A 13,013-nucleotide genomic window follows, 5' to 3' on the forward strand; every position below is an offset into this window, starting at 1 on the left:
ATAAGTGATATTTCTGGCATTGTTCTTTCTCTTTCTGACTTGTGCATCCATGTTGCTGTAAATAGAGGTAGTTGCTTCTTTTTCTGGCTGAGAAATGTTCCATTGAATATAGGTACCACATCTGCTCGTGCTTTTAGTCACTATTCTTGTTAAGATTCTTTCTCAACAGAGCATTAAACGCCATAGTTTAGCTTAGATCAGTGTCCTTTCTAGAGATTGTATTAGTTTAGAAAGCTTAAATATCTCCCTTTTGGAACATCTGAGTAGGAATACATCGCAAATGCATGTTTCAGACAGTGTGGTGGGAAGGCATCTACTGTTTCTTTCGGAATCATATGAGATCAAACAGTGGTCTTGCGGAAAGTGTGAAAGTGGAAGTCTCTCGGTCATCTTCAACTCCTTGTAATGCCATGGACCACGACAGTCCATGGAACTCACCACACCAGTATACTGGAGAAGCCTTTCCCTTCTCCAAGGAATCTTCCCAACCCAGGGATCCAACCCAGGTCTCACCCACTGAGCCACAAGGGAAGCCCAAGAATACTGGAGTGGGTAGCCTTTCCTTTCTCCAGCAGATCCTCCAGACCCAGGAATCGATCCGGGGTCTCCTGCATTGCAGGCGGTTTCTTTACCAACTGAGGTATCAGGGAAGCCCTGCTTCAGGGAAGCAGAGCTCTGTTTCATACCGATTCTCTTGGGGGAGGAATGTGTGGGGACAACCACGAGGTCAGGACTGATGGGAACACTAATAATTTCCACCAACTCATGAGGATTCCTGCTTCTGTCAGATGACTCTGGTCTGCAAGATTACTGCAGGATAAGACTCTCTCACCACAGCTGCTTGGCGTTAATTAATCAAAGTGCTTTCAATAATATGGCTCAAGAGCAGTGATATTATTGAACAAAAAATTCTTTAGTGATACATTTAAAGTGGTGGAACTAACATTTCACAAATATGAATAACAGTGTTACTTATTGCTTCATCTGAATAGGGGAGCGTTAATAATGGACTGTGTTTACTTACAAAAGTGTCAGAGTCACTTTTTTTCACTCCTCTGGACGGTTATCTAGGGAAAAACAAAATGGGAGAAATGAAAGAGCCACCGATTACTAACATTCCCCAGCATTTCTAAGTTTTCTTCCTTCCTTCCTTCCTTTGTTTTAATAACGGATCTTAAAAGAGATTACTTGTGGAAGAAGACATTTTGAATAAGTTGACTTGTTTTCTGGTTTATACACATCAGGTGAATTGTATGTGCAGGGAAAAAATTTAATTCCTTTACCAATGTCGATGAAGTTCAGGACATTTTCTTCTGGAATCCCTTTTTCTCTCACCGCGTTGTTGAACTTCTCTTTGTATTTCGAGTCTACATTATTTCCTTTGCCGGTAAAATCACCGAACAAAAAACAGAATTGTCGACCCCTGGGAACCCACGGATTTTTCTGAATCTATAGAAGAAGAAATGAAACGTGACAATCAGATGTTCACTTGTAGAATCCAAGAGCTCTCAATGGTTCCCATGACACAAACATTTGCTTTTGTCTTAAGAATTGACCCCAGTCCAACTTGGTTAGTAGGACACCTTACTCCTCAGCATCAGGAGCTGCACCCCAAAAACTTGCCAGGATCTCATGAATTTGGGGCTAAGCCCATCCTACTATGGAACCTACTTACTTGTCTCACCTTCCTTGCGTATATACCTGCCTCTCATATCTGTTTGTACACCAGGCTTAGTAGGAACCACCTTCCTCTCCTTCCACGGACACATTCACCTGATCACACATAATAACAGGGCGTGATTTACTCTTTCATGAACCTACCATTCTACCCAGTAACATTTTCTGAAATAGACACCTGTTGTCCCTATGGCACACACACCTCTTAGTGTTCCTGTGTGGTTACTTGAGGGGGTGATATCAGTGTTGATAAGAACAATGCATTTGAAACATGGAACAGGTCAAAGGTTTATCTTACAAGTGTTCCCAGGCTTACAGTGTATCAGAAAACTGATATTGTATTCTAACACATACATATGGAATCTGCATATCTATGGAATCTAGAAAGATGGTACTGATAAAGGACTTATTTAGAAAGATGGTACTGATAATGGATTTATTTGCAGGGCATCAGTGGAGAATCAGTCATAGAGGAGAGACTTATGTGCATGTGGAGAGGGGAGGAGACGGTAAAATGTACGGACAGAGAAATATGCAAAATGACATGGACATATGAAAAATAGATAGCCAATGGGAATTTGCTGTATGTCTCAGGGAACTCAAACAGGGGATCTATCTCAACTTAGAGGGTTGGGAGGGAGATAGGAGGCAGTTTCAATATGGAAGGGACATATATATATATATATATATATTGACTTCCCTGTGACTCTGCTAGTAAAGAACTCTCGTGCAGTGTGGGAGCCTTGGGTTTGATCTGTGTGTTGGGAAGTTACCCTGGAGAAGGGAAAGGCTACCCATTCCATTATTCTGACCTGATGAATTCAATGTACTGTATAGTCCATGGGGTCACAAAGAGTCATACATGACTGAGCAACTTTCACACAAGCATATGTATACCTATGGCTGATTCATGTTGGTATTTGGCAGAAAACAGTACAATCTATAAAATAGTTATCCTTCAATTAAAAAATAAATAAAATTTTAAACATGAAATAAAACAGCCTCATTACAGACATGGCTTGACATTTTTCACATATGTAAAATAAAATATTCTGGTAAAATTTCATTTTTTAAGATTTCAACACATAAGAATCATTGTGAAATGCCTGATGTGATGTTCTGCACCCTATGGCCTCCTGTTTCTTGGTAAATTACCTTCTAGGATCCTTAATTTGGTGAGCATCAACACGCAGGCCTTGCACCCTGAATATGGAATACTGTCAGCACCTCCTGATATTCTGAATGAAAGTCCTGACAGTGTACCTGTTACATGACAGTGGTTATGGGAATTTTAGAATATCATACCTACCAAATAATCCCACCAGTTCTGTCTCCTTGCCATGTCCATCCACGTTGATATTATACACTAAGAGAGTGTTCTCGTCCCCACTAATGAGTTGAAATTCATTGTGACCCGCATCTGTGTGAGAGAGAAAAGATACAAGCAGCCCAACCTTAACTTGTCAGTAAGATTATTGTGGCACACGGCGGGCATGAAGAACAGTCCATCGTGTATGGACCCACTCAATTCATGTGTGCACAGAATGCCTCCGTTATCCATGGCAACAGAAGGAGGTACGATTTTCCTCATCCCCACCTTTTCCTACAAATAACCAGCCACTCCTTGCTGTCTTACTAAGATGCTTTATAGAACGTGTGTTCTGAGAAGCCTAAGATGCTTTATAGAACGTGTGTGCTGATAAACCTAACAGATTCTTTTTCTGATTTCTGTTTATTTATTTATTTTTGATTGGCTGAGTCTTCCCTGCTGCCCATGGGCTTTCTCCACTTGTGGTGACGGTGGAGTACAGTCTAGTTTTGGTGAGCGGGACCCCGAGACCTCAGTTCATAAACCTGTCAATAATTATCTGTGAGAATCCTACAAAATCGATATACACTCATGTTTACCACATCCTTCTGGTTGATATTAAATCGCTATGTCATGTCTGACTCTCCATGACCCCATGAACTGTACCACACCAAGTTCCCTGTCCTCCAAGATCTTCCAGAATTTGCTGAAATTCATGTACTTTGAGCCGATAATTCCATCCAGCCATCTAATCCTCTGTCATCCCCTTCTCCTCCAGCCTTCAAATATTCCCAGCATCATTGTCTTTTGCAATGAGTCAGTTCTTCACATCGGGTGGCCAAAGTACTGGGACTTCAGCTTCAGCATCGTCCTTCCAAAAAATATTCAGGACTGATTTCCTTTAGGATGGACTGGTTGGATCTCCTTGCAGTCCAAGGGACTCTCAAGGGTCTTCTCCAGCATCACCTTTCAAAAGCGTCATTTCTTTGGTGCGCAGCCTTCTTTATGGTCCAACTCTCAAATCCACACATAAATACAGCAAAATATATATATATATATATATATATATATATATACATACATATAAATATTCAGTTGAGTAAAACGACCTTTGTTGGTAAAGTGATGTCTCTGCATTTTAATAAGCTGTTTTGGGTTGTCATAGCTGTCCTTCCCAGTATCAATTGTCTTTAATTATGTGGTTGCAGTCACAATCCTCAGAGATTTTCGAGCCCAAGAAGATAAAACCTGTCACTGCGTCCACTCTTGCACTTTCTATTTGCCATAAAGTGAGGGGACCAGAGGCCATGATCTTCCTGGTGTTGAATGTTGAGTTTGAGAACAGCTTTTTCAGTCTCCTCTTGCACCGTTATCATGAGACTCTTTAGTTCCTCTTCACTCTCTTCCATAAAGTTGTATCATCTGCATATCTGATGCTGTTGCTATTTCTTCCAGCAATCTTGATTCCAGTTTGTCATTCATCCAGCCTGACACACAGCATGATGTACTCTGTATATATGTTATAGAAGTCGCATGACTGTATATACTATCTTGTATTCTTTTCCCAATGTTGAACCAATCTGTTGTTCCATGTCCAGTTCTCACTATTGCTGACTGATCCACATACAGGTTTCTCTGAAGCCTGGTAAGGCAATCCAGTATTACTATATCTTGAAGAATTTTCCACAGTTTGTTGTGATCCACAAAGTCAAAAGTTTTACCATAGTCAATGAAGCAGAAAAAAAATTGTTTTTTCTGGAATTGCCTTTCTCTCTCCATGACCCACTGAATGTTGACAATTTGATCGGGTTATTCTACCTTTTCTTATTCAAGCCTATATTTCTGGAAGTTGTCCGATCATGTACTGCTGAATCTTGACTTGAAGGATCTTGAGCACTATCTTGCTCGCATGTGAAATGAGCACAGCAGTGCCGTAGTTTGAACATTCTTTGTCATGGTCCTTCTTGGAGATTGAAATGGAAACTGACCGTTACCTCAGTGCTGGTAAACAATTTGACCTTCAAAAGAGACAAAATATGTTGTCTCAGATCCAGTAATAATTAAGTGGCAAGGATGATTTGTCTACACACTAAATCTGACTAGTAGTTCCAAAGATAACCGCAGACACAAAACAGGTCGTGTGTAAAGCAATAAACCTGGTGAAATCTAGAATTTTAGGAAGAAAGAAAAAGAATGAACTTTTCCTTTATATGGTTTCTGAAAACTGAGAGGCATAGCCATCAAAACAAACCTTGAGCATGGTCACAACCCTGGCAGTGATTCATTAGACAATGACAGTGAAAGAATTTGTCATTCAGTTGTGTCTGACTCTCTGCGACCCCATGGACTGTAGCCGAACAGTCTCCTCCTCTGTCTGAGGGAAACTCTAGGCAAGAAGACTGGACTGGGTTGCCATTTCCTTCTGCATGGGAATTTCCTGACCCAGAGATCGAATCCTGGACTCCTGCATTACAAGCAGATTCTTTACCTTCTGAGACACCAGGGAAAGCCCTTATTAGACAATATTAGAGCCACCAGGCCTTATTAGACAACATGAAATCCACCAGGCTTTCTTACACAATATACGAGGCCCCAGGGAAGCCCTCATTAGGCAATATGAGAGCCCAAAATCACACAATTTAAAAATACTTTAATTTTCTCTAAACACACACTCTTCCTCCATCACAATACCATATGAGGATTAAAATTGAAAGACACGTGTCTGTATACAGACATATTTCACACTCACACGGACCCTTAACAAGCAAACACTTTAGTACACACGATGTGTTTGTATGATATCATGAAGAAATTTATGGATACACTGTATGATAAGTATATATTGTCAGCTCTATAACAGGAATACGTGGCTTCACATATGTCCTATGTACATGTATGTGAAAAAGGTGTATTTGGCCCATATAAAGAATTTTCATGAAACAAATACTAAAAAGGAAATAACTCTACAGGGACTGGATTAATTTTTGAACAGACACCTTGGAAAAGAATGCCCACAGTGAAGTGTGGTGAGTGTTCTCAGTCATTGAAAGTGAAAGCAAGTCATTCAGTCATGTTTCCTATTTGCGACCCCATGGACTATAGATTCCATGGAATGCTCCAGGCCAGAATACGGGAGTTGTAGCCTATCGTTTCTCCAGTGAATCTTCCTGACCCAGGAATTGAACCAGAGTCTCCTGCATTGCAGGCAGATTCTTTACCACCTGAGCTATCAGGGAAGCCCTCTGAGTCATTAGGGAATTGAAAGGCATTGAACTCACTGAAAAACAACCACAAAGTGGGAACACAGCAATTATCCAACATAACTGCAAATACAAAAAAATTTTATCTGAGCAGACAAACTCCTTTCATTTGGCTTGGAAAACGTGATTCCTTGCATATGCAGACACTGATAACTGTTTTAAATTTTGTGCTGCGAGAGGAAGGTGGGGAAGATGATTCAGACTGCATAATTTTCTCACGTGAAGAGCCAAAACTTTTGCAATATGCTGATCTGTTCTTACCTCTGGCTCTAGGCATAGACATTTAATGATGAGTAAAGAAAAGGACAGTATGAAAAGGCAAAAAATAGGACACTGGAAGGTGAACTCCCTAGGTCGGTAAGGGCACAGTATGCTACTGGAGATCAGTAGAGAAAGAAGTCGAGAAAGAATGAAGGGACGGCAAAAACAACGCCCATTTGGGGGTGTTACTGGTGATAGAAGTAAGGTCCGATGCTCTAAAGAGCAATATTGCATAGAAACCTGGACTGTTAGGTGCATGAATCAAGACAAATTGGAAGTGGTCAAACAAGAGATGGCAAGAGTGAACATTGACACTCTAGGAATCAGTGAACTAAAATGGACTGGAATGGGTGAATATTAACTCAGATGAACAATAAACCTGTCACTGTGGGTAGGAATCCCTTAGAAGAAATGGAGTAGCCATCATGAACAACAAATGAGTCGGGAATGCAGAAATTTGATGCAATCTCAAAAACGACAGAATGATCTCTGTTCATTTCCAAGGCAAGCCAATCAACAGTATGGTAATCCAAGTCTATGCCCCAACCAGTAACAATGAAGAAGCTGAAATAGAATGGCTTTATGAGGACCTACAAGACGTTTTAGAACTAGCATCATAAAAAGAATTCCTTTTCATTATAGGGGACTGGAATGGAAAAGTCGGAAGTCAAGAAACACCTGGAGTAACTAGCACATTTGGCCTTGGAGTACAGAATGAAGCAGGGCAAAGGCTAATAATCTTTGTGAAGAGAACGAAATGGTTATAACAAACAGCCTCTTCCAACAGCACAAGAGAAGACTCTACATATGGGCATCACCAGATGGCCAACACTGAGATCAGATAGATTATGTTCTTTCAGCCAAAGATGGAGAACTGTATACAGTACAGCAAAAGAAGACCAGGAGCTGACTGTGGCTCAGATCATGAACTCCATATTGCCAAATTCTGACTTAAATTGAAGAAAGTAGGGAAAACTTTTAGACCATTCATATATGACCTAAATCAAATGCCTTCTGATTAAACAGTGGAAGTGAGAAATAGATTTCAGGGACTAGATCTGATACACAGAGTCCCTGATGATGTATGGAGGGAGGTTCGTGACATTGCATGGGAGACAGGGAGCAAGATCATCCCGAAGGTAAAGAAATGAATAAAAGCAAAATGGCTGTCTAAAGGGCCTTACAAATAGCTGTGAAAAGAAGAGAAGCAAAAAGCAAAGGAGAAAAAGACAGATATACCCATTTGCATGCAGAGTTCCAAAGAATAGCAGGGAGAGATAAGAAACCCTTCCTCAGTGGTCAGTGCAAAGAAATAGAGGAAAATCATATAATGCGAAAGACTAGCGATCTCTTCAAGAAAAGTAGAGATACTAAGGGAACATTCCATGCAAAGATGGGCAAAATAAAGATAGAAATGGACCGAACAGAGCAGAAGATACAAAGAAGAGGTGGCAAGAATACAGAGAAAACTATACAAAAAAGACCTTTTCGGCCCAGATATCATGATGGTGTGATCACTGACCAGGAGCCAGACATTCAGGAATGTGAAGTGAAGATGGCCCACGGAAGCATCACTATGAACAAAGCTAGTGGAGGTGATGCAATTCCAGTTGAGCTATCTCAAATACTAAACGATGATGCTATGAAAGTGCTGCACTCAATATGGCAATACATTTGGACAAATCAGCAGTGGCCACAGGACAGGAAAATGCCAGCTTTCATCCCAATGCCAAAGGAAGGGAATAGCAAAAAATGCTCAAACTACCAAACAATTGAAATCATCTCACACACTAGCAAAGTAATGCTCAAAATTCTCCAAGACAGACTTCAACAAGTCATGAACCGTGAAATTCCAGATGTTCCAGAAGGTTTTAGAAAAGGCAGAGGAACCAGAGATCAAATTGACAACATCTGTTTTATCATCAAAAGAGCAAAATAGTTCCAGAAAAGCATCAATTTCGAGTTTACTGACTGTGCCCAGAGCCTTTGACTGTGTGAATCACAATAAACTGGGAAATTCTTAAAGAGGTGGAAATAACGGACCATCTGACCTCCCTCTTGAGAAACGTATATGCAGGTCAGGAAGCAACAGTTAGAACTGGACATGGAACAACAGACTGGTTCCAAATAGAAAAAGCAGTTTGTCAAGGCTGTATATATCACCCTGCTTATTTAACTTATATGCAGAATACATCATGAGAAACACTGGGCTGGCAGAAGTGCAAGCTGGAATCAAGATTGCCAGGAAAAATGTTAATAACCACAGAGGTGCAGTTGACACCACCCTAACGGCAAAAATAAACAAGAACTAGAGAGCCTCGTGATGAAAGTGAAAGAGGATAGTGGAAAAGTTGGCTTGAAACTCCACATTCCGAAAAGTAAGATCCTGGCATCCGGTCCCATCACTTCATGGGAAATAGATGGGGAAGCAGTGGAAACAGTGTCAGACTTTATTTTTTGGGGCTCCAAAATCACTGCAGATCCTGATTGCAGACATGAAATTAAAAGACGCTTGTTCATTGGAAGAAAGTTATGACCAATCAAGACGGCATAGTGAAAAGCAGAGACATTACTTTACCAACAAAGGTCTATCAAGTCAAGGCTATGGTTTTTCCAGTTGTCATGTATGGATGTGAGGCTTGGACTGTAAAAAAAGCTGAGCACCAAAAATTAGATGCTTTTGAACTGTGGTATTGGAGAAGATTCTTGAGAGTCCCTTGAAGTGCAAGGACACCCAACCAGTCCATCCTAAAGAAATCAGTCCTGAATATTCATTGGAAAGGCTGATGCTAAGCTGAAAGTCCAATACTCTGGCCACCTGATGTAAAGAACTGACTCCTTGGAAAAAACCCTGAAGCTGGGAAAGATTGAGGGCAAGAGGTGAATGGGACGACAGAGGATGAGATGGTTGGATGGTATTACCGTCTCAATGAACATGAGTTTGTGTGAAGTCTGAGAGTTGTTGATGGACAGGGAGGCCTGGCTTGCTGCAGTTCATGGGGTCGCAAAGAGACAGACACGACTGAGCGAATGAACTGACGCTATGAACCATATGGTTATATATAATACATAATCGGTGATATATATTTATAAAGCAATATCTCCAAGCATAAAATATGTAGTTGTTTCTGTTCTTAATACTTTTATTCCTCACAATGTATACCTGAGTTTACATGTTCTGGTTTTTTTCGGGTGGGGTGGGGTGGGAGATAATGGCTGAACAAACGTGTTGATTTCTGCCATACTTTGCACGTTCCTAGGAAACCATCTGCAGTCTAGTGGACATTCCATGAATGGTATTTGGATCTCTGTGTGTGTGTGCTTGGTTGCTCAGTCCTGTCTGACCTACTGCGAACCCTTGGACTATCGCCCAGCAGGCATCTCTGTTCATGGAATTCTCCAGGCAAGAATACTGAAGTGGGTCACCATTTCCTCCTCCAGGGGATCTTCCCTACACAGTGATCGAACTGCTGTCACGTGCAATGTCAGCGCCTGGGAAAGGACTTGGCAAAGTCACTAGGGGCTCTGACGACTTTGGGAAACTCAGTAATGTTGAAACCTCCCGTGAGGAAGCCCCGAGGGCAGAGCTCACTGTGTGCTCTTCCTCTGCACTCACTTCTTGGCTCAATGGGAACCGTCTCTTACAAATTCTGCAGGAAGGGGTCAAGCGCCTGGTGGGGACTGTAGGTTTCCAGGACATGAGCCTCTTCCCTCGGCTGTGTCCCTCTTTACTGTAATGAGTTGATGAGAGTGAGCTTCTGGTTCCCCCTCTCCGCAGAGTTTTCGGGACAATCCCTGGTGCTCACAGGGAAACTGCCCTCCCCCCGGCTCAGTATCCCTGCTCAGCCCCACAGCTCAGGGCGTCTTCCTCTCAACATCAGCCAGAGAGCTGCCTGCAGATGGGGGAGAGACACCCTCCCTCAGGCCAGAGTTTACAGGTGTTTTCCTTTTGGGTGACTTTTACTTACCTGACATAAAAGGGCATCAGTATTGTTCCATTTTCTTCATCAAGCTCAATGTAACGCATGAAAGCGTCGAATGGCCCCCCTCGGTGATCTTCTCTTTTTTTCTGGCCACAACATATTGGGTTTACCATCTTCCTGTAAGCTAAAAGCAAAATTCCCTTCAGAAATCTTAGTCCATCTCTGTAAATTCTGCTCGATACCATTCCTCAGGAGATTCCCTGTCCTTTCACTTAGCAGAAGTTACCTATTTTTATGAACACAGCCCTAGGTATAAAATCACGTGAAAACTCAAGTCAGATAACGGAAATAATTGAGGTATTACTGAGATAGCTTGAGCTATGTTGTCAAATGCAAGAGACCCAATCCAACAGCTGTGAGATCATCCTTCGGTTTTACAAAAGTAGTGAACATACATGAGAGCCGATGAATGGATGCTAGAGATGATACAGACATCACAAACAGCAGGCATAGAGCCAGTGAATGGAGCAATTTTCAGTTGCAGGGAGATGGCGAGACTTAGCAGTCCACATGACCAAACCTCGAAAAGGACACTCACACGGATACACACTAAGAACCCCTCCCAAGCTTGGACCACCGTTCAAATGCCCTAGTACCTGTGAGGCGTCTGTCTGAGCTTCACCTTGACTGGCAACAAGCAGACCGAGGACAAGACTGAACAGCAGAGCCTTCATCTTGTTGACTCTCTTGGCCCTTCTACTCTAGAAGCTGAGGGTGTCCCAGTGCTTGGAAAGGATGCAAAAGTTCTGCCCCTCTTATAGCCTGCATCTGTTGGCGTGACACATCATGAAACAATGCTTGTTTCTCTCATGAACACAGTTAAAACAGAAGGCACCTCCAGTATCCTGGTTGGCAGAGATAAACTGTTCTGGCATTCTGTCATTTTAATAAGGATATTTGTTTTAAGAGAAGCATATGTGGGTGTGGGCATTTGACCTTTAAAGTGATAAACTGCAGTACGTCCAATATTGCAAGAGGACAATTATTTATTTTCCTGCTTATCACGAGATCCAAAATGAGAAGAGCTGTCCAAGGTACATATCCCTCACTTCTGCATGGTTCTGTTAATATGCAGGTAATAGTGTAAGGTTTATTTTCTAAAAGTAAAGATTGACTGTGTGGTTTAGCCAAGGGAACACTATTTCTAAAGAGACCGTTGGAAAGAATCCTATTATTCTGAGGTGTTGAGCAGGTCAGCACAGAGTACTTGTCACCTTCTCCTGCCCCAATGTGGGCTTTTTTCCTCCTAAGTACTAAGAGGGCGATCTGGTAATACACTGCTTAAAGTCATCTGAAGAAGGCATATCACTAGTTTGTTTTCAGCGATTTCTGTACAGACCCCCTTTTACCCATTTAATCCTTAATATAATATTTACTCGCTAACTCAGTTTTTTGTCCCAGTGAGCAAAAAGCCTGGACAGCAGTTCTTGAAATTTTTAGAATTTTTAATGGAAAAAACAAATTTCCTAACTCAAGATCACAGAAACAGTGAGTCATTTTGTTCATCTTTTTTTAATCAAAGGTTACTTATTTTCATTTTTATTCAATGTTTGTTTTTTGTCAAATAAATACTTTAAAAGATTTATTTTTTTCTGAGTACAGAAAAGAAGAAATGAGATTCAGATTTCCTGAGTCAATGAAGTGAGAACTGACCCAGTGCTGTCTGCTCCTGAGACTGATTGGAGATCAGATTCATTCATTTCGATTGAATTCAGACCTTTGAGGAGAGTTTGTCGTCTTAAGGGCGTCCTCAGCTCACATCCTCAGAGGATCACTTCCCTTCATGTTCACATGGACCGAAAATAGTATCTATATTTTATCCTTTTACTATCTTTTCTTTCAGTTGCAAAATCATGTTATCTCCATTGTTCAAGCATTCCTCTGTATATTATCGTGTCATATTTTCAGCTGGAAAGTCTGTGTGATTGAAGGTTTCATGTCTCTGTATATCCTGAAACCGTTTCCTCTCCTTGTTTTTTGACCCAGATATTAATTTAAAAAAATTTTTTTTGGGGTCTGTTTCTTTATCTAGGCTGCCCCACGCAGCATGCAGGTTCTTAGTTCTCCAACAGGGATGAAACCCGTATGAACTCTATACTCTGTGCAGGGGAAGGACAGGATCCTAACCACTGGACCACCAGAGAAGTCTCTGACTCGGATAAATTTGAGTGGTCCTGTGATCCCAGCTAACACCCCTTATCAACCCATCATCACCCTTCCATCTCTATTTTGTACCGCCAGCATTCCCAAAGTTTCCTTTTGGACTCTTACCAACGTGTGTCCCCTGGGAGTGTATCCTAGGCCCATCCCATCTTAGGAAGTCTTTCTAACTGCCAATCAAGGGGAAATTAGACACTAGTTCTTCTCAGAGATTCTTGCGACAGTTGCAGTAATCGTGTTGGTTTCCACTGGTTTCAGCACTCTTCTTCCCTCCCTGTGCTCACACTCTGTTCTCTATATCTGCCTCTCTGTTTCTTCCCCGCAAACGATATGCAGCTGATGAGAAGTTGGTGAAACACAGGG

The 13,013-nt window shown here is 41.6% G+C and overlaps 1 protein-coding gene across 1 annotated transcript in view; it reads right to left on the reverse strand.

Annotated features, from left to right (window-relative positions):
* Positions 1-1,047: 1,047 nt before the first annotated feature.
* Positions 1,048-13,013, reverse strand: part of LOC148773026 (odorant-binding protein-like) — a 121,674-nt gene continuing 109,708 nt past the window's right edge. Inside the window, exons 4-7 of the mRNA XM_088834377.1 lie at positions 2,987-3,097; positions 2,867-2,872; positions 1,284-1,379; positions 1,048-1,067 (exon numbers count right to left, since the gene is read on the reverse strand). Coding sequence (XP_088690503.1) covers positions 1,048-1,067; positions 1,284-1,379; positions 2,867-2,872; positions 2,987-3,097 — 233 coding nt within the window. The remainder of the gene's footprint in view (positions 1,068-1,283; positions 1,380-2,866; positions 2,873-2,986; positions 3,098-13,013) is intronic.

This window comes from Moschus berezovskii, chromosome Y (genome assembly GCF_049115385.1).
Source record: "Moschus berezovskii isolate FMDL1 chromosome Y, NW_MosBer_1.0, whole genome shotgun sequence".
Lineage (NCBI taxonomy): Eukaryota > Metazoa > Chordata > Mammalia > Artiodactyla > Moschidae > Moschus > Moschus berezovskii.